At 43.8% G+C, this 21,436-nt stretch overlaps 1 protein-coding gene across 1 annotated transcript in view; it reads left to right on the top strand.

Moving 5' to 3' along the window:
* ENPEP (glutamyl aminopeptidase) overlaps nt 1-14,447 on the top strand; it is a 57,356-nt gene extending 42,909 nt beyond the window's left edge. The window contains exons 11-20 of the mRNA XM_081207533.1: nt 902-956; nt 1,137-1,364; nt 1,687-1,742; nt 4,515-4,665; nt 7,152-7,225; nt 7,901-8,005; nt 8,123-8,293; nt 9,377-9,517; nt 11,607-11,688; nt 13,769-14,447. Of these exons, the coding sequence (XP_081063659.1) occupies nt 902-956; nt 1,137-1,364; nt 1,687-1,742; nt 4,515-4,665; nt 7,152-7,225; nt 7,901-8,005; nt 8,123-8,293; nt 9,377-9,517; nt 11,607-11,688; nt 13,769-13,906 (1,201 nt within the window). The 3' untranslated portion in view covers nt 13,907-14,447. The remainder of the gene's footprint in view (nt 1-901; nt 957-1,136; nt 1,365-1,686; nt 1,743-4,514; nt 4,666-7,151; nt 7,226-7,900; nt 8,006-8,122; nt 8,294-9,376; nt 9,518-11,606; nt 11,689-13,768) is intronic.
* Nucleotides 14,448-21,436: the final 6,989 nt, after the last annotated feature.

The raw sequence follows: 21,436 nt of genomic DNA, 5'->3' as shown, positions 1-21,436 counted from the left end.
AACCAATAATAAATGTTAACAAAAAACCAAAACAAAACACTGCCCCATTTATCAGGGGGTGATAAATATTTCCAATTAACGTCCTGTCTGCATGTGAAAATTGCCAATTAAACTACATTTCATTAACTCAGTAAAGTTCATTTCAGCTTCTACTTCTTCTTTTTCTTTTTAAAGTCCTGTTATCACAGTGAAATGCTTTCTAAGTTGGGACGGCAAAGGTTACATAGCTAAAGAACCTTCCAAAGTGATTTTAATTAAATTGGCTCAAATTTCTTCTGAACACAGTGTGTAACTGTTGGATTTGCATTGTCTTCAGGAGGTACTAGAACAGGAAGAATGTTGGGGGAAGTTAAGGAGAGAGGTAGCCTTGCCACTGATATCTAATTCTGCTGATAACATCCAGACTTGATTACTACCATATGTTGTGTTGAGTGCAGCTGTCCTGGGAACTTCGGTGGGTTCATAACATGGCAGCCAGACTATTGACTGGAACTGACTGGTTGAAATGTATGTTGGCAGCAGGAGTGATCAGGGAGGAGGGTCAGCACCACACACCTGGCCTTTATCAGAGGTTATCAGAGGACTGCTTTCTCCTGTGGGAGAAGGCAGAACATGCCCAACGACCCAGCTCTTGGATGTCCAGCCAAGATGTTCCTCCTTTAACTGGCTCTAGGTCCATCTTTGTCCTACCAACAGATCTAGTTTTCAAGTACTCTCCACCACCACCACTCGTAGCTAGCCTTGGCTGTTCGATTCTATAGGTTTCATTAATGTTTGTTGTTTTAATATTTATATGTAAGAAGCATTGTGAGAGTCACCTGAAAGGAGGAGTATGTAAGTTCACCCAACAGACTTTGATGCACACAATAAAACTTTATTCTCCTGTCCCCTCCCTCTAAAGCATCCTCAAAATCAGGATTAAAGAGTTGCAAGACCCTGGGAAGCAGATTTTGAGGGTGCTTAGTCTAACACTGTTCACACCACACTGAACCTGGTTAGAGCATGGTGCCAATGATGCCAAGGTTGCATCCAACGTTAATAATAAACATCGGCATTTAAAAAAATGTGTAGAGGAAGGCAAAAATGTTTTGAATGACCCATCTAATTTGGCCAAATTTGGTTCTTCCTTGTTCCAGTTTGAAACTAACATAATTTGGAGAGTTGATATGTCATCTAGTCACACTTCAGAAGTCCTTCACCACTGTTTGTATTTAACCACCACAGGAATTACTATTACGCGACCCAACAATCCTGATCCCAATTCTTTCTTGAAAGTGAACCAGGATCATGTTGGGTTCTATCGGGTCAACTATGAAACACAAGCCTGGGAAGACTTAGCCAGGATTATGGAGGCCAACCACAAGGTCAGTCTGCTGAACAGTTGCTTTATGGGATGTATAGATGATCACTCAGGGCCAGATTCAACTAACGCAGTGCCCTAGTAGCAACCAGCACAACAGCTTCCACTGCTGCAATCATGCTTTCTCCCCTCCCTGTTGGGTGCCCCCTGCACTTCCCCCCAATCCACTCTGGAGCATTGGGGAAACACCCAGAATAGCAGACAGGGGGAGGAGAGGGAATGATGGGATGGTCAGAAGAGTGTGGTGTTGAACAGCTATGATTTTATTTCATCCTTTGGTTTCGCCACCAAGAACTCACCTGCTTATTTCCTTTTTCTCCCATAAGCAATTTAGTCTGGCGGATCGCGCTGGCTTTTTGGAGGATGCATTTTCATTGGCCAGGTAAGCATCATAATCAAAGGAACTCAAGTAGACGTGTCATATTATTATTTGCACCACACAACACTGAAATTTGGTTAGTCGTCATTATATTTAACTGAAGAAAAAAATAGAAATTGTTTTTTATAAGTATATTGTTGCAGTAACCTTTGTCCTCCCTGTCTTAAGGCTGCAATCCTAGGCTTACTAACTTAGGAGCAAACCCCATTTTTCCGTGGATCTCACTTCAGAATAGATATGCATGGGAGCAGGCAGCATGGCTGAGGGACCCCTTTCATGTGATTGAATGCTTACCTGTTCTAGGAAGGGAGTGACTTAGCCCCAAAGTAGCATTTAGGACAGGAGAGATGACCCTGTGGCCCTCCAGATGTTGGGCTTCAACTTCCAGCAGCCTCAGCCAAGTGGCCAGTGATCAGAGGCAACATCTGTAGCACCATAGGGTTTTTCTTCCCTGATGCAGAATCATGGCATTCTTACATTTCACAATCAAAGTCAGGAGTAACTGACCACTGGTGAGAGATGGAGTCTGGCAGCATATGGAGGGTACCACTGATGACTGATCCTTCACAGCTTCAATAGCAGCAGATATATTGTCTCCACAGAGCTATGATGGTTTCTTAGGACTCTGGCAAGTGCCTTCTTTCCTCAGGTTTTATTATATGACTGGATCTAGGCAGGAGGTTAACTTATAATTGATTTAAAGCTGCAGCCCTGAGCCTGACGACTGCACAAAGTAACATGTTTGCACGAGACTCTTGAATCGTAGCACCTGCCCTGGTTTGCTAGATTCCCATCTAAGGGGGATAATCTCAATTCCTATCTTGCTTGTGAATATCAGACACATTGAATCAATACTCCTGACACTTGCAGGGTGGGGCGGGGGCTTCCATCCAGAAGTACCCTAGGATCAAATTGCACACCACTGTGATGAAAGTTTGAGGAGCTTCCTGTCTATTATGACCCAGTACAGGCAATTGCTTTTGCTTTGGAATGAAGCTGAAGAGCTCTTGTAAGAGTAGAACTAAGTAACTGTGTACAGAAAGGATAAATGTAGACAACTGGGCAGACTCTTCATAGAAATCTTGTAGAAAGTCAAGAGAACATAAAGGCAACTTGAAACTCCTTGCTAAATCCGTTAGGCATGGATCTGGAATAACAAAATGAAGGCAGAATCAAAGTCTTGTTCCTAAGTTGCTTGGAGCTACTCAGATGGCTGTCCCTCCCCAGCCCAAAAGAGAGAGAAACAGCATTCCCCAGAGACAGATTCTCAGGTGCAAACCAAATCACTGCTATCCTTCAGAATTCACGCTTATCCAAATTTTGCAATACAGTTCTCTAACCAATGCTTGCAAAAATGCACGTATTTATGTGTGCATAAAACAAATTGCAAACAACTTGCACATCAGTCAAAACTCTATATTACACATGTTTATTAGGAGAAATTCACACTAAAATGCTGATGGCTTTTGATTGCCATCCCAACTCCCTTCCCCAAGTAATTTTTGGTATGGGACAAAACACAATTGATGCTGTTCAGGGATATCTATCTCACAGGCAGCAGAGGTCTTGATGTCTTTCCTGGTTCCTTTTTGCATCCTTGTTGACAGCATTCCAAATCCTGCACACAAGTGAGCCTTTTAAGCATCTAGCGCCATTGCAGGAGGAGATGAACTAATCACCAAGCATTACTGTTGTGACATCTAAAGGACAAAACGTTCTGAAATTACATTGATGCAAACCTCCATGAATTATTGCTGTAGGAACGTCTGACTTTTCTCATTCAGGGAGGGATGGGAGATGCAGCATAGGAGTCCTACTTCCTCCCCCATACTACATGCAGGATAGATTTCTCTTCCTCCTCCCACCTCCCAAAAATATGCTGGTCTGCTCTGTCATGAAACTGGGCATGCCTCCAGAGCAGGCTTTGAGGGCAATCACTGTGTTATTACAAGTTCCCCAACAGACACAGTGCTGATCTGTTGCTTGTTTTTGATGTGCCTCAATTTAATCTTAAAGCCAGTCAACATAAACTGAATTCTCATGAGTGCCTGAAAATGTCCAAGCTGAAAATGCCATATGAATGAGGAATTAAGACAGTTAAAGTCTGCCTTACTTCCTCTTTGTGGTATTTGGGAGACTGAAAGATTTTGATACATTGCCTAAAATATACATGCCTTAAATTTTCTCCACAGTTGACATAGGCAGAGTTTCACTGGGAGTAAGAATTTATCCATCCTTGTCCCTATGCAGTTTAACCCTGTAAAGCACAGGAATTTGGAGATCCCCAGAATTTGTTTAAAGGCCTTTCCCACCCACCCCCACCTCACAAGCTTTTCAGGTCACTTTCACATATTGTTCATTATTAATTGCTTTTAAAATGCATACCCTGCTTTTTCCATCCACAAATGAGTTGCTCAAAGACTGTGACAGCCTGTGGCAAATTAGTACCTTTGCTTGATTCTAAACACTTCTGTTCAGAATGGTGCTAAGTTTAGCATGTAAATACAATATATATAGAGGGGGTAGGCCCAGAAGGGGCAAAGTATATTTCTTGGTGGGCAAGTTGTATCCCTCATGTTAAGAAAAATAAAAATAACAATATATGTTAATCAAAGGAGTTCAGCAATGGGAGGGTTGGCACTGCCGCCCTCTGGTGCCACCTGTTGGAGGAGGGGAATACAGCTGCAGCTATAAGCAGTACTAAATCAGATGCTTATCTAGAAGTTATACAATAAAGCGGTTGTTGAAACTTCTCATTTTTTATTCATTTCTCAGGGCTGGACTTCTGAATTACAGTTATGCCTTGAACTTAACACGTTATCTAAAAAATGAGGAAGAATATATACCATGGCAAAGAGCCGTAGTAGCTGTATCCTATCTTAGAGATATGCTTGCAGATGATAATACACTCTATCCCAAATTTCAGGTAAGGTTCTAATGAAGTAAAGAACTATATGCCAACAATAAAACTACATATTATTATTTTTAAAGAAAAGAAGGCTGTAACCCTGGCTTTCATTTTCTCCTCCTAGCTACAAGTGGAGGAGTTCTCCATTTTGGTTCTTAGGAGTCAGGGGAGCAAAGAGAAAAGTCTTTCCTCCATGTGCCTCCCAGGATGCCTGTAATTATTTAAGGACAAACAAAATATGTAACTGCTTTCTATGTGTAATTAAGCAAATGTCAAGGTTGCCCTTGAAGGTTGTAGATTTAATGTTCTTCCAAGGCTGACCCTGGTAAGTATTAATACATTTCTGAATCTTCTAGACCTGGAACAGAATGTTGCAATGTGAACTGTTAATGGTCAGAGTTGGTTTGCTGGTTTGTCTGTTTCCTACACCACTCTTCATCTGAGGATCATGGGGCAGTTTACAACATAAAAACACAAAAATACATAACATACTATGAAAGAAAAAGGAATCCCCACAAAATGTAAAAGGCCATATATTGTTTAATTAGCTAAAGGCCTGGGAGAAAAGGAATGTTTTTGCCTGGTGCCTAAAGAGATGCAATGAAGGTGTCAGGCAAGCCTCTCTGGGGAGAGCATTCCACAAGTGGGAAGCTACCACAGAAAAGGCCCATGTCAGCCAGCTAACCAGCCATGGGTTCCTCTACATCCCATCCCCCTGGTTTTCCATTCCTTTCCGCTACAGACATTCAGTGTGCTCAGGCCTCATTGGTATGTGATTTCCCCCCTTATACCTCTGAAAACATTGGTGTTTTCCCAAGCCTGTGTAGATCAGCATTTGGAGTTCAGCATTAGCATATGTGATTTGGGGACTACATTGGGCCTATTTACACTATAAAATAATTGTGGATTTACATAGGTTTAACAATCATGGTTTCCACCAAAAGATTCTTGGAACTGTGGCTTGGTACTAGTGCCGAGTAATCCCAATACCCTCAAGGAACTATGGTTGTCAGGGTTCAGTGGAAAAGTGCATTGGCAACATTATTTGGGCAGGATTTCAAGAGCAACTGTAAACAGGGTGCTCCCATCTGCGGGCACAATGTTATTTGTGTATTTTTATTTCTGTTGCAGTCTTGATTTATGTATAAGCCACTTTTCCATCCAAAAAAAGGACCCTCAAAGTGGCATAATTCATGAAAAGCAAAAAGCAATTCGTCAAAAGCCAACATCAAAACAAAAACAGACTAAAATCTTGAGAAGCACAGAAACAGGAGCCTTCAGATAGGACAGACCTCTGGGCCAGCATGTGATTCTTCTATAACTTCTCCATTTCTACCAGTAGTTGACGACATTGTGGTACTCACCTGACCTCCTGACAGCTGAGCTACTGCTGCTTAATAGGAAGTAGAGAGGGAAGGGCAAGCCAGCAGAGCGGTTGGCAGGTGCTGATACACTGGCAGGAATGCCAGGTGGCATCAGGCAGATCTCCCTGCTGTCTTGCCTATCTCCATCTCTCTCCCAGTAATCAGCAGCATCTCAGCATTTTGGAGCTCAGTTGAGCACCGCCATCCTACAACGCCATCCACTACTGATCTCTACCCACCTGCTCTCCTTGTGCTGGCAGTGATCTGCTGGCATAGGGGTTGCGCTGACCCAGCAGTCTTCTGGCGCAACAGTACTTTTGCGCTGGCTTAAATGCACATGCCAGCATAATGTTTTGCACTGCCAGTGCAAGGGGATTTAGTTCTGTGGTCCTGTATTTGTCCATCTGTCATAACTGGCAGATGGGGCCACTCTGATAAATGCAGAGCCTATCAAATCATTTGAATGTCTCTTAATGAGCAGTGATGTAAGAGAGAATCCTTACCAGCAGTCCTCAAGGATAGGACGACACAGGCAATATTTCTCTGGAACAGGTTCTGTTGACACAACAGAATGCAGACTTTTGTGATAACAATGGGTGAAGCTGGAATGCATGTGGTGGGGAGACTGTTTGGCCAGACACAATGACAGTGGGATGAGGAATAGCTTGCTCATTGGGCTATAGCCTCGCCCACACCCATCTGAGTGAAATTCCACCCGCTAACAAGGATCTAATGAATGCAAAGGCTTTAAGTTGTGCTCACCAATTAGTCCACAAAAAAGTAACACCTCATGTCAATTCTCTTTTCACTATTACGTTACTCTCCGTAATAAGCATTGCTTTTGGTTTTTTCAAATTGTAGTGGAGAGACCAGGGATTCAAGCTGCTGAATCATAGAATTGTAGTCTGTTCCCACTCAGTCCCACCCATTTCAGTGAGTTTACCTGGGGACAGAGCTCTACAACCTACAACCTGAGCCTTGCAAATGCCGTGTGGCGTGCCTGGCTTGTTCCCAAGCAATTTATCTGAGAACATGTTCGCTCCTTTGTTCTTCAAATGTATAAAACAAATAGTAGTGAATCCATGATAATGTTGTTGCCTGAAGCGTCCAGTGGTCATTGCTGCTATGTCTGTTTTCCAGGCATATTTTCGTGAGCTGGTTAGACCCATCGCAAGTCAACTGGGATGGGGTAACGATGGAGTCCACATCAATAGGTAAATCGTTTGTTTCAGGCTTGTTCTTTGAGAATTCCTTTGTATTTCTGTATTTCAAGTGTGCCTTATGTCTCCCATTTCTCTCAAGTCCATTGGTCCCTTCTCTGTTTGAAGAACAAAAGTTGCAGATAAATGTTGGGAGCCCTGTGCATAGTAATTGGATGTGAACATTCTGACTACGCAATTGGAAGCAGCCAAACTCATTTGCATTACACAGGCAGGCAGTGCTAAGCAAATGATCATCTCTTTAATACTAAAACTCTTTAACAAATGCTAAGATCTTCCAACTTTCTGATGCTCCTTTTCAGGCGGCCACTTATATGTTCCCAAAAGGGTATGTAGAATTCTAGGAATTTCATCTTGCATAGTGTAATCACGGTATAGAATGCATATATAGGCAAAAAAGCCAGGATACAAATAGGTTTTTTAAGTACACATGAAAGCTTTGGCTTGCCCATTGTGAGTTTTTTATATCCCCTTCCTCCTTTAGTAACAGATGCCTGTTTTTCCAAGTCCCTTCACTTTCATATATGTGGTATACAGAGCAGCTGTTTGAGAAACCTAAGCTCCAAATCCTATTGGGTGCACAGATCTACTTGTACTGCTATTTTACATTACTTAATAGATCATATTCAAAACGAATAAAGCAGACTTTATTTCTCCTTTACTCCCCAGTCTCCTCCGTGTGACAGTTTTAGAGTTTGCATGCAGCATGGGTGACCAAGAGACTTTGAACAATGCATCTAACCTATTTAATGACTGGCAACAAGGAACAACAAGGTGGATATCTTTCTATCTATGTATGAACTTCATTCAAAGAAGTACATAACACTCACATGCAGAGTAAGCTGAAAGCTGTTCCACCTCCCCTAATAGTATTGTTTTCTTAAATGTTAGCCCAGATGTAAACCTCCGCCTCTTGGTCTATCGCTATGGGATGCAGAACTCTGGCAATGAGGACGCCTGGAATTATATGTTTCAGAAGTACCAAAATACAACATTAGCTCAAGAAAAGGAGAAGTTGCTATATGGCCTGGCATCAGTGAAAAACGTCACCCTGTTGGACAGGTTTGTTTGGGATCTTACTTGTTTCCCATATAAAAGCTTTTATTAGGTGCTCTTCAGTGTTAGCTCCTGGAGCAACACACAATATAAAAACATATGATATAATTTTTAAAGTAGTAAATTGAATCAAGTAGCATTTTCTTTTATGCCCGGCATAAACATCATTACAAAACTAAAAGACCTGGGCAAAAAAAAATTGAGAGTTTTTAGGAGGCCCCTATTCCGCTCTGAGGGACGCGGGTGGCGCTGTGGGCTAAAGCCTCAGCGCCTAGGGCTTGCCGATCGAAAGGTCGGCGGTTCGAATCCCCGCGGCGGGGTGCGCTCCCGCTGCTTGGTCCCAGCGCCTGCCAACCTAGCAGTTCGAAAGCACCCCCGGGTGCAAGTAGATAAATAGGTACCGCTTACCAGCGGGAAGGTAAACGGCGTTCCGTGTGCTGCGCTGGCTCGCCAGATGCAGCTTTGTCACGCTGGCCACGTGACCCGGAAGTGTCTCCGGACAGCGCTGGCCCCCGGCCAATAGATGTGAGATGGGCGCACAAACCCCAGAGTCTGTCAAGACTGGCCCGTTCGGGCAGGGGTACCTTTACCTTTACCTATTCCGCTCTGAGCTACAAATCTCTGAGTGGTTTAACAATCAATCCCTCTTTACAAAGAATTCTGGTAATTGTAGGTCTTTTGAGTGGAACAGGCCTTCCTAACAACTCTCAGCACCCTTAAAAAACCTGCCCAGATTTCAGGCGGGGGAGCCATGACCATTTAAAGTGTATCACAGTGTTTTCAATGTATGGCATGAATGTGGCCACAGACTTTGTGCAACATCAAAGTCTATTTAGTCCACTGCCTGCCATTCTCCATGCCCGTTACTCTGCTCCAGATCGTTTATTGGGCATTCTGGCTTTGTAAACACAAACCGTGAGAACAGGCTCCTCTTCTTCTTCCTCGTCTTTAAAAAAGAACTTGTGTTTTTCTTACGAATTCATCTTGGCGGAAGCATATCTCAAGGCGCAGTTTACAGCTCATTTCCCATGCAGTCCTAATGAGATACTAATCATCATGTGTAATTGCTTCATATCTGATTGCTCCTAGATTTTTAAAGAACCTCACGGATCCAAATCTCATTAAAAGTCAAGACGTGTTCACTGTATTGAGATACATCTCCTATAACAGCTACGGCAAAACAATGGCTTGGGACTGGGTACGTCTCAACTGGGAATATTTGGTTAGCAGGTAAGTGCATAGCCTCTCAATGCAGTTTACTCTCTCTTTTAGTATGGTTGAGGGGTTGTTGTTTTTTTGCACTGGGAGTGGGGGAAATATATATGTGCAATGGCTTCCATTTTACCATATCCACTTGCCACTGAAGCTAGAAAAGTGCTGCCTTGCTCTCCCTTCTTGTGAAATCAAACACACCCTAACAATAATGACATTTGCACAATAAATCTAGGAATAGTGTTTATGCAGGACCTTCCCAAGACATTTTTGTTGCCTGATCCAAGAGCCATGCCCCAGAATCTGCAATATCACCGACGCGGCATGCCTAAAGAGCAAAACCCATGTTGGGATGAAGCTGCCAGTGGCGGACCTTGGGGGTCTCAAATTTCAGTAGCACCCTGTGCAATGCCAAAATCTGCCACATCCTCCCCATCTCTCACACTCCGTTCTAAATCATAGTTGTGGCGTCCCCTGTGGTGCTCCCAAAGCTCCATGCCCAGTGCAACCAAACCAGTTGCTCTTCCCTAAATCTGCCAAATTGAATTAAGGGAGCCTCTGAGCATATGCATCAGAGTCTAGGGCCCAATAAAGGCCATACTGGAACAGCAGATGGAACAAACTGGTCATGCAATGGAGACCCAGATCCTAGGGGTACAAGAGAATAGCTTTCCATTCCTACTCCTCACACTGCCTCCAGGTTCCTGAATCACTGATGCTTCTGCTATGGAAGCTGTAGAACATGTTTTGGAGCAGGGTTGGAGAACCTGTAGTCTTCCAGATGCTGTTGGACTCCAGCTCCCATCATCCTCAGCCCACATGGGCAGTGGCCAAGGGTGATGGGAGTTGTAGTTCAACAACATCCAGTTCTACAATCTGTACTGCAAAATATCATATTGAAATAGCATAAATAGCCAACACCGTGCTCTTCAGATGTTGCTGAATTCCAGCAAACCAACCTTGAGCTCCTTGGGGGAAAGTTGGTATATAAATGTAATAACTGTGGAGGTAAAACACAGCCACGGTGCCTAGCAGCCACTGATCACCTCACCCTCCATGAACTTTCCTCTAATGGGCAGGAGCAACACTACAGTAAGGGCATTATGGGAAAATTAAATGGCTGCTTGCTAGGGCAGGCATTAGTAGTGGTGAAGCCCTGGCTGCTGCCCAAGGATGCTAGGTGCTGGTGCCAAACCTGACTGGCACTGAATGGTTTTGTAGGGCAAATCTTTCTAAAATGCCTAAACTGACTTGGTTTCATAAAAGGTACAGAGCCTTAGCAGTAACTTCTAATATCCAAGTGGAAATTGTCCTAGGTCAAAAATGTGAGAAGATGCACAAAACTTCCATAATCTCGGGAGGCTTTGCTCTCTTTTCTTGAATTCGAGAAATGTATCTGCCAACAAAGAACAATACTTTGTACACCACAAAAGGGGCTCCAGAAACATGTATGCCACAATCTCTTACAGTGTGATGTTATACCTGGCTACTCAGAAATAAGCCCTACTGAATCCAATGGGACCGTATATGTGTGCATAGGATTGCAACCTTAGCTGTTAAGAGTTCCACAAGACAATGTGTTGTGATCCTAATAAATTTTACCTCCCCACCCCTCAACACACGCCTGCCATTATTATTATTAAGCAAGAGATGTGGTTTATAAAGACACTTTTAAGATCTACCACTCTAAAGGCATTAGGCTACACTCTGCACATAGCTACCACTCTAAAGACATCAGGTGGGTTTTTGTGAAGAAACAATAGGATAACTTCCTTATATGCCTATCTTTACTCTTAGGGAAAGGGCTGGATGCAAATGAGAATAACAGCTGGAAATGAAATATTTCAGAAAGCAGAGCACTGAAATTATTTATTGTTCCCTTTCCATGCACTGTTCCATGCAGCTTTAAAAATTAAAGCTGATATACTTTGTGCCAGAAATTCAAAACATGCGGCCTTCCATATATTGTTGCATCCCAGCTCCCAACCAACAAGGACAATGATCGAGGGGGATAAGAGGTGTAAAGCAACAACATTCAGAGGGTCACCAGAACCTCATGCCAGCTTTATCTAGATGCATCTATAACAGGCTTCTGTTATCTTTTCAGATACACTCTCAATGACAGAAACCTTGGTCGCCTAGTGTCAAGAATAACAGAAACCTTCAACACAGACCTTCAGCTTTGGCAGGTAAGGGAGCAGTCTGACCTTCCAGCTTTCTAGCTAAAATGATGATAGTCAATGTGGAACCTTCCCAGCGGTCAATGGATTACAATGTCCATCATCCCGGACCATTAGTTATTAGTTACACTGGATGGGGCTGTTGGGGGTCTAACAATATCTGGCAGGCATCACATTGGCTACCTCAATGTTAAACCAGAATGCCATAATGCTTCAGGATGTCTGTGTATATTGTGATAGATCTATATTGCAATCATAAATCACTTAAAGACTGCCTGGGCAAAACTAAAATGCCTTTCACAGACATAAGGAACACAATAGCTAACCTCTGTTTAGTGAAACCAATTCATTTGAACATTTCTGACAAGTAATAAGACTTTGGAAAATCTTTAGACCATCCACATTAATGGGGTCATTCTTGAGGCACATATATACTAAATTGGTAGGATTACATCTGGAGCCTCACTGATTTGGTAGTTTCAAAAAGATCCGTCTGCCATCTAGGCCAGAAAGATAAGAGCTGCTTCCAAAAAAAAACAGCATTCACACAGAAATCTCTGATTGCAAGACCAACCAACATGGTAGCCTCTGGATGTTTTTGGGCCCCATCAGCATCATTCGGCACAGCCAATAGTCTGAGATGATGAGAGCTATAGTCCCATCTGGAGGGCATTACAGTGGCTATCCTTGAATTAGGGCATAACTCTGCACTTTCTCTTTACTCTTGATTACATAGACCAGCAGAACAACAGTCTATACAGTACTAGCTCTCTTTTCACTGATACACTAAAGCATAGTTTAATGCCACAGGCATGAACAGAAGTGACATGCATACACTCTCTGCCTGTGGCACAACCGTGAGAGGGAGGCTGAAAGCATCTCCTTGTTATAAACAAACTGGAGCTCATGGTTATGCTCGACCAGCAGGGAACTCTGGGGAGTTTGAACTATGGTTTGCTAACAAGCCATGACCCATAAACCACAGCTTCACCCTGGCTTTCTAAAACAAAATCGGAGTTTAAACTAACCAGAGTTTCTACCAGTTCAGATTTAATTATGAACTTCGGCTAGTTTTAAACAGGAAGCAAATGTTTCTCCTCATGGACAAGCTGCAAGAAGAGAGGGGAGGAGAAGTACATAAGCCTGAGCAGGCTCATTCTTGTAGTACCAAGCCATGGTTTCGCATGATGCCCCTGAACAGGTCAGCTCATTTAGGCCAGGAGTGCCATTCTTTAAAATCAGCTGGTTTGGATCAGGGCCAAGGCAGGAGTAGCAGATCTAATCCTTTGCCCTTGTGCCAATTCTTCCATTTATATTCCCTCCTGAAGCTGTTATTAGCATATTTGGGGAAGGAGCAATTTAGAGTGTGGCTGTTGCATTGGAAGAAAAGGTTATAACAGTCCCCTCCCCCCCCTCTGCTTCATGCTGCAGCTCCTGTCTCAACTGGAGACTCCCATATCAGTGTGTGTTTGCTTGTTTGTTTCAAGAAAGAAAATACAGTCATACCTCGGGTTACAGATGTGTCAGGTTGCGCGTTTTTGGGTTACGGACGTGCCGAAATCCGGAAGTACCGGAACGGGTTACTTCCGGGTTTCGCTGCTCACACATGCGCAGAAGCACTAAATCACGCTTTGCACATGTGCAGAAGCACCGAATCGCAACCCGTGCGTGTTCAGGTGCGGCGCTGCGGGTTGCGAACGTGCCTCCCACACAGATCATGTTCGCAACCCAAGCGTCCACTGTAATAGGAAGTTCCAAATCAGTCACTGAACACCTTGGAATGCGTCATTTGTCCCCAGATACAGCAGCAGGAAGAGGGTTACAACATGATAAAATGAGGTGAGATGATCAACAGCTCTGATCCACACTGCAGGTGTAGCCACGTCCTTCTGTCATTCATTCTGTGGCTCAGATGCATATCACCCAAGCCAATGGTTGCAAAGCCCAGTTTCAAATTGCACAGGGCAGCTGTATATTCACATGTATCTGATATGCAGACCCGAGATAAGTTAGACAATTATTCATCTTCTAGCAAACCAGTTTTATCATGCAAATGAATGCACATGGTTGCTGTTGTTTTTTTCTTAAGATGGAAAACTTCTTTGAGAAATATCCTAATGCTGGAGCTGGAGCATCATCCAGGACTCAGAGTATTGAAACGGTGAAGGGCAACATTGAATGGTTAAAGCGATACCGAGAAGAGATCGCAGCCTGGTTTCCGAATTAGACTTGATCATCCTTTGTACCCTAAACTAATCTTTAGGACTTTCAAAGTACAGCAAAATGAGGATTTGTAGAAATCCTGCTTTCAGACCCTGATAAAGCTGCCAGTTCTGTCAGAAGGAAACAACACGGGGATAGAGTAATTTATTGAAATGTATGTTCAAATATGCCACACGGCAATGCTAGCTCCTCAAAACATCGAATGTCCATTAATACATTTGTTCTCCTATTAGTGGGGCTACTTATAGAGTGAAAAATTATCATGCTCACATGGCTCATTAGATTACCCTAGTCTTCTTTGTGAGGATCACTGGTGTGTGTACTTACCACACATAGACGCACACTCCTTTGAAAACGAGTCCTTTGTTTATCCCAAACCCACATTATTCCATGTACTCAGGCCACCCTTCCAAACGTACCTTAACAGTGATCCATTCCAAATCTAGAATTTTTGCCTCTGGCTCTCCTGAGGAAAATTAGATGAGAAACTTTCTCTCCCTCAGAGGACGTTCATGCTTTGTAAAACCATCATCAAACACATTATCCTCCACCAGTGGCGTAGCATGGGTTGTCAGCACCCGGGGCAAGGCAAGTAATTTGCGCCCCCTAACCTGTGGATTTGCGCCCCCTAACCCGTAGATTTGCACCCCCTAACCCTAACCCCCAGATGTTGCGCCCGGTGCGGCCGGCCCCCCCTGCACTCCCCACGCTACGCCACTGTCCTCCACTGTATATACAGGTAGCCTATTATTTACAATCATTTGCAGCATTTTGTAACGATAGCAGGGCAGTGAAATGACACTGCAAAGCAGACTGTGGTATCTGCGTGTTGCCCAAGTGACCCTGGCGAAGCCATAGCTTCATAGGGTACCTGATCTGCATACAGAAGGTCTCACATTCAAGAATTTCAGGCCCGAATGTAACATGCAGTCAAATTACATAGCAGACAGCTATGTATCTTGCTTTTCCTTAACTAGTTAGAGGTGTGGGAGAGCCCTCTAAAGGCAGCGTGTGGCAAGGGGTAGCTTCTCCCTTAATGCACAGACCTACTAAGATTAGAATGGAGATTGCCCCTCCCCACAAGACTTAGGTACCAAAAGCAATCCCCCCCCCCAAAGCAGCCTCAACTGACCTTGTGCCCTCCAGGTATTTTGAACTTCCACCAGCCCTGGCCAGCATGAGTGCTGTGTTATGGTGGTTCCAATCCTACCCACACAGCCATGTCCAGAGAGTGCAAGTGTCGCATATTGTTCATTTTGCACCTGCAAGGAGTTGATCCTGCAGTGTGGTGGCTCCTATGCGTTGGAACTCCCTGCCTGTTGATCTTAGGCAAACATTTTCACCACACTGCTTTCAGTGCCTGCTAAAAACTTTCTTTTGTTTGCTCAAGTGAGCCTATCCAGAACTGTAAATTTGGCATGTATTTTAACATGTGATTTTATTTTCTAATGTATATCTTTGAAAAACTGCTCATTTATTATTATTTTTTAAATGTTAGGCTGGTTGTTGTTTTTTCAATATCTGGTTGCATCAGTAATTTTAAGGGCATATTTTATAATTTACCTGTTAAACAAACAAACAAACAAACATCTGGAGGACACCAGGATAGTGAAAACATTTCTGAAATTTCCAGTCCAGCACAGGAACGGAAAACCTTCCTTTCCTGCATGCTGCCTTCACAGTCAAAATTAGGCTTCCCCACCCAATTAAGTAAAAATAGACTGCCTGCTATGTATTAAGTCAGGGCAAGCCAACATCGTGCCCTCCAGAAGTTCTTTGCCTGCGTCTCCCATCACCCCTGATGGTTGGCTATGCTGCTGGCAACAGTAGTGACCAGCAGGGAAACGCAGGTAGTGGGGTGCTGCTCACCTGGCGTCCCAGTACTGCACATTGCTGCCACTTACTGAGAGTCATAGAATTATAGAGTTGGAAGGGACCACGCGGGCCATCTAGTCCAACCCCCTGCAATGCAGGAATCTTTTGCCCAACATGGGGCTCGAACCCACAACCCTGAGATTAAGAGTCCTGTGCTCTACCAACTGAGCTATCCCAGGCCCACTGGGAGGGGGAAAGCAGCAGGGGGCTCACTACAGTGTGGCTGCTGTGCACACACCAAGTTCCCAACTTGGGATGCTTAAACTAATTCAGGCTTAGCGGTACTGGCTCTTGTGTGTGCCTGCTTATTACCCATAAACTCCTTAGCATTCTGGGTCCTTAAGAAGGGGGGGAGAGAGAGGGAGGGAGAGAGAGAGAGAATACGTTAACAAGGAAAATGTAACACTTTGGCTGCAAAACCTTATGCATTTTCTGGAGAACCCAAGCCAGAAAATAATGCCGGTATCCAAAGGAGCTACGTAGTTTGGAAGCACCTTGGGGGTGCCGAACCGTCCATCCACTGTATCGTGCTGGTCCTTGAAAAAAGATTTTTTCTAATTCTTATAAGCAACTCTCTCGTGGTTCTAAATGTCCAAAGCCAATGTTGTGTACACAAATTTGCTAGAAGGAAAAAACACACACCGTAATGAGCAGTAGTACAAATCAAATTAGTAAACAAAGGCAGGAATTAACTAACATGGGTGAAGAATGCAAAATGCCTAGTCAGTTTTCATCATGATGTAGGAAGAGCAGCCCCTAGTGGCAAAGAGAAGTCATTACAGATGAACGTTCAATATTTATGCACTAGGAACCGTCGTGGCCATTTGTTGTCCGATTTTCTACAAGCCACTAATCAGAGTCAAATAATGTGATACATAGCACAGCAATGTTTTATCGTGGATCCATTATTTCATCCTAGCCAGAATTCCAGAATGTCCCAATCAAACTAATCCATTTCGGGTCTTCATTTGGTTAAATATATGCCTGTATAGATATTGATGACAATAAAGAATCCTGTGTTTGTTCACTTGTTTTAAAGTTCTGACCTGGGTGTCTATTATTTCTGAGTGCAACAAAAATACCACTGGCAAAGACAGACAAATAGACATAGCCCAATACTCCCTGCAATCCAGCAAATTCCCCCAAAATATTCACACCTCTAAATGAAGCAGGGTTCACCTGCTCCCCGGGTCTCATCCAATCTATTTGGCAACAGCGATGCCACTAGAACTGAAAAAATAAAGGGGCTTTTGGCCTGGTGTCTCAACCCACAACAGAAACCCTTTGACACAGGGAAGTAAACAATTTCCTTACCAGTCATGGCTTGCTTTGATTATAGAAAGGCAGCTGAATTTTGGTAGATGAAACTCAGTGTTGATTTTCCTGTAGGCTTCCTAACAGAGGATCTCTGTCAGCTAGCACTGATGATTATTCTCACCAGCCAGTAGTAGAAAATGGACATAAGAGCCTGCTGGATCAAGCCAAAAGACCCACGTAGTCCCTCACTCAGTTTTCACAGCAGCCAATGGGAAGCCCACGAGAAGGAGCTGAGCACAATAGAAATCTCCCCATTCTTAGCAACTAGTACTCAGAGATGTACCAGGTCATCATTACAGTAGTACCTCAGGTTACAGACGCTTCAGGTTACAGACTCTGTTAACCCAAAAATAGTACCTCAGGTTAAGAACTTTGCTTCAGGATGAGAACAGAAATTGCACAGCAGCGGTGCAGTGGCAGTGGGAGGCCCCATTAGCTAAAGTGGTACCTCAGGTTAAGAACAGTTTCAGGTTAAGAACGGGCCTCTGGAACGAATTACTTTAAGTTCTGAACCCGAGGTACCACTGTACTTCATCAAAACATAAACAAACAAAAAACCACAATTAGATAAGAGGGCTTTTTCTCGGTGGGAAGGGTATGCGCGCACGCACGCACGCACACACACACACACACACTTACACTCTCTCTCACACACATATATACACACTGACTACACCCGTAGTTCTTCTGCTGTGATTCCATGATGCCAAATGGCTTTTGTGATTCCAAAACACAAATGCACACATAAAAACTGAGGGGGTTTTTTATTTAAAAATACTACTACTACTACTACTACTACTACTACTACTACTACTACTATTACTACTACTACTACTACTACTACTATTAGGCATCTACACTTTTTCATTTTGGCTCCTGGGTGAATGCAGCCCTGTAAAGGGCTAGACAATCCTGCGCAATCAAATCACAAAGGTAACAGCACAATGGCTGCATCCCCATAAAGTCACAGGAAATAGGCCTTCCATCAAAATCATTTCATAGCACCTTCCAGATTCCAACAGTAGAAAACAAGTGCCACCTGCAACTTGTACAGCGCTGGCTGCAACAAGCCTACATACTTCAAAGGCAGACTGCCATGGTGCCCTTAAGAGCTTGCATTGCTCCCTGCAGTATTTCAAAGATTTTGCAGCAAGAGCAAAGTTGTTCTAGGTGGCTATGGATTTGTTACCTCTGTTTTATCAATCTTAGCACAAGTGCTTGTGAGTAGCTAGATCTCCCCCCCCCCATACAGACAGTAATAAATAGCATAGCCGCTGTGTCTAAACCTTGGCTGCTGTGGCCCCCATACTAGATACAAAAACTGCTTTGAATCAGTGGCATAGCAGGGGGGCACAGGGGTGGTTGCCCAGGGTGCAAAATTGTTAGGGACACAACATTTCAACACCTGGTGCTGCCTCAATACAGCTGTGTGCTTCCGTGCCAGGGCTCCGTTGAAAACAGCTTCTCCATGTGAACCAGAAAGAGACCTCTCCAGACAACGAATGACTCTTTTTTTCTTATCTCTGTGGCTGCGATCTCCTGGGTGAGGCAGATGCTGTTGGGCAGTTGAAAGCACATTTGTTCTCCATTCACTTCCCTCCCTCCCACCACCACCCTCCATGTGGCCCTGGGCACTGGCAACCCATGCTACACCACTGCTTTCGATATCTCCTTCCCCTCAATTTCCAAAGCATTATCTCATGAGGCATACATGATTCTATTTGGGGAAGTCCATCAGCACTATCCTAGGGATACTTACTCACAAGTAAGTCCTGCTGAATTAAATGAGGGCTGCTTACTTTCAACTAAGTATGGGATTCTCACCTAAATCCCATTGACTCAAAAGAGCTTGAGGCACAATTCTTTGCATCTCAGCTGCAGGATATAAGTTTAAGTAGAAGCAGATAATGTTCTATTAGACAGCAATGGAAATCTTAACCTCACAAGAGAGCTCTGGATATAATTTGTGCAGGGGGGGAATTGTAGGTTCATAAAAACAACGCAGAAGTGAGTGGTACCATCACACCTAACAGGCATCGGTTCTGTTGTGACCTCACTCGAAGGAGCAATTTATTTTGAAATATTAGTCAATATTAGCTCAGTGCTTAGCCAAAGCTCTTGTGAGTCAAAACTCAGAAGACATTTCTGAAGCAAACAATGAAGTATCGGGAGGAGGGAGGAGAGAGGAGGGAGATGAGTGCAACAGTAAAGGAAAATATAATGACATTCATTCAAAAGCTTCTGAAAACTCCCAGGCTCTAGAAAAATCAGTTGTAAATAGGATTCTTGCTAAGTTTGGCTATGTACACGCTACACCTTTAAAGTGCATTTGGAACACATTTTTCCCCCTCAAACAATCCTGGGCACTGTAGCTCACCCCTCAATGGTTCTCGGTAACCTACAGTAACCAGAATTCTTTGAGGAAAAGAAGGTGCTTCAAATGTGCTTTTAATGTAGAATCATAAAATCTTAGAGCTGGAAGGGACCCAAGAGTCATCTAGTCCAACATCCCACAATGTGGGAATCTCGACTAAAGCATCAATGACAGATGGCTGTTAAAGCCTCTCTTCCAACCAGAGGAGAGGAGTTGTGAGCGGGAGCCGGTTCCTGCGTTGGCAGGGGGGCGTATTCGGCACCCTGCGTCAGTTTCCCACCTGCCGCGCCGCACCTGTCAGCCAACCAATAGGGCTGGCTTGGGGGCGGGGTTTAGCCGCATTCAAGCGGCCGCAGCAGCACTGTACCCTCATGCTGCTGCCTGGAGTCATCAGATCACCCGCCCGCCCTCCCTTTAGGTCATATTTATGCTTTCGAGCTTGCTATGGACTTTGGTTGGTTGCCCTGGTTGCCCAGGGGGCCTGGTAGGAACTTTTATCCATTTGGCAAATTGGCAACAGCCACTTGGTTTTTCACCTACCTCGTAGCAAATCGTCACAACTTTTCGGGTATTGGCGGTTAGGCATTGGAATATGTGTCGTGTGTTGAAGGGCAGGTTGGGGCCATCACCTACCGTTCCCCTTGTTGGGTATTCCGTTAAAGGAATCTGGCAGTCATGGATCCTGTCCAATGCCCTGCGGGTGGCTAGGGCCATGGCACAACCCCCGGTGACATCAGGGGAAGCTTCCAGTTGTATTTGAATCAACAAGCTCCTCCCACTGGTTGTTAACCTTCGGATGATTCCCCGCTGAGTGGGGTGGAGTCATATATAGATTGTTTGATCCAATGCCTAAGGCAATACCACTCACATGCTGTAACCAATAAAGTTGTGGCCTTCTTTAGCCCATTAACCTAAAATATACGTGTCCTTGTGTCTTATTTATCCCTAAGCGGGTGGGGGGTCCTCGACTCACAACCTCTGCTTAAAAACCTGCTAGGGAGGAGAGGTATCGTATGTATGCAGCCTTTGACTGCCATCCTTAGACTGCTGCTGTTAACATTTTGCTTATGAGTGCTTGTTTCCAACAACTTATGCTGCTGTAAGAAAATAATTTGCCTGAAAGGACATTTTAAGCTTTGGTTGTCCTGCCCTTTCAAAGACTCATTTGGAAATCAAAATAAATTCCCAAATCGTGATTTCCACCCCCACCCCTTTTAAGTAACAATGGGGTTGAGAGTGTGTCAACATTTACTTTATAACCTCTACTCAAATGTTAGGCATTTATGACTACTGTAAACATTCAAGGAGGACTGCCTCTTAAGAAGCAAGGCCACCGCTGAGGTAATATGTTGGTTTTATTGTTCAATACCCTAAATGGCTGCTTGTTTTGAGGCAACATTTTCAAGGCTAATAGTCTGGTCTACAATCCAGTTCAGGTGAAGTATGGGGGCTTAGAGGCAATTGAGAGCCATCAAAGTCGGTCCAGGCTAAATTGTTTTAATCCAGATTAAACCGGATTACAGATTGGGCTATTGTTTACAGCAAGTTTTCTAAAGTTTCCAAAAGGAATGAGCTGGTGGTGATGGCGGTGGTGGTGGTTATGTGTGTGTTTGCATAAAATCTGTTATTTTTGTAAGCCATTTAGAGACTTTTTTAGTATTAAATAAGCCATATATAGATATTTTATATTTATTTATTTATTATTACATTTATGTCCCATCTTTCCTCCAAGGAGCTCAAGATGATTCACATGGCCTCCTCTTCCTCCTCATTTTGTCCTCCCAACAACCCTTTGAGGTAGGCTAGGCTGAGAATGAGTGACTGGCCCAAGGTCACACATGGGCTTCATGACTAAGTGGGGATTTGAACCCTGATATCACAGATACTAAATAAGATGGATAACAATGTGTAACAGAAAAAGAAGCATGGAATTAGGTTAAAGGTGTGTGAAAGAAAGTAATAGAAGTG

Source organism: Podarcis bocagei (genome assembly GCF_964188305.1).
Source record: "Podarcis bocagei genome assembly, chromosome: 9".
Classification (NCBI taxonomy): domain Eukaryota; kingdom Metazoa; phylum Chordata; class Lepidosauria; order Squamata; family Lacertidae; genus Podarcis; species Podarcis bocagei.
Note: the sequence above shows the minus strand (reverse complement) of the source record. Positions and strands in the feature narration are given on the sequence as shown.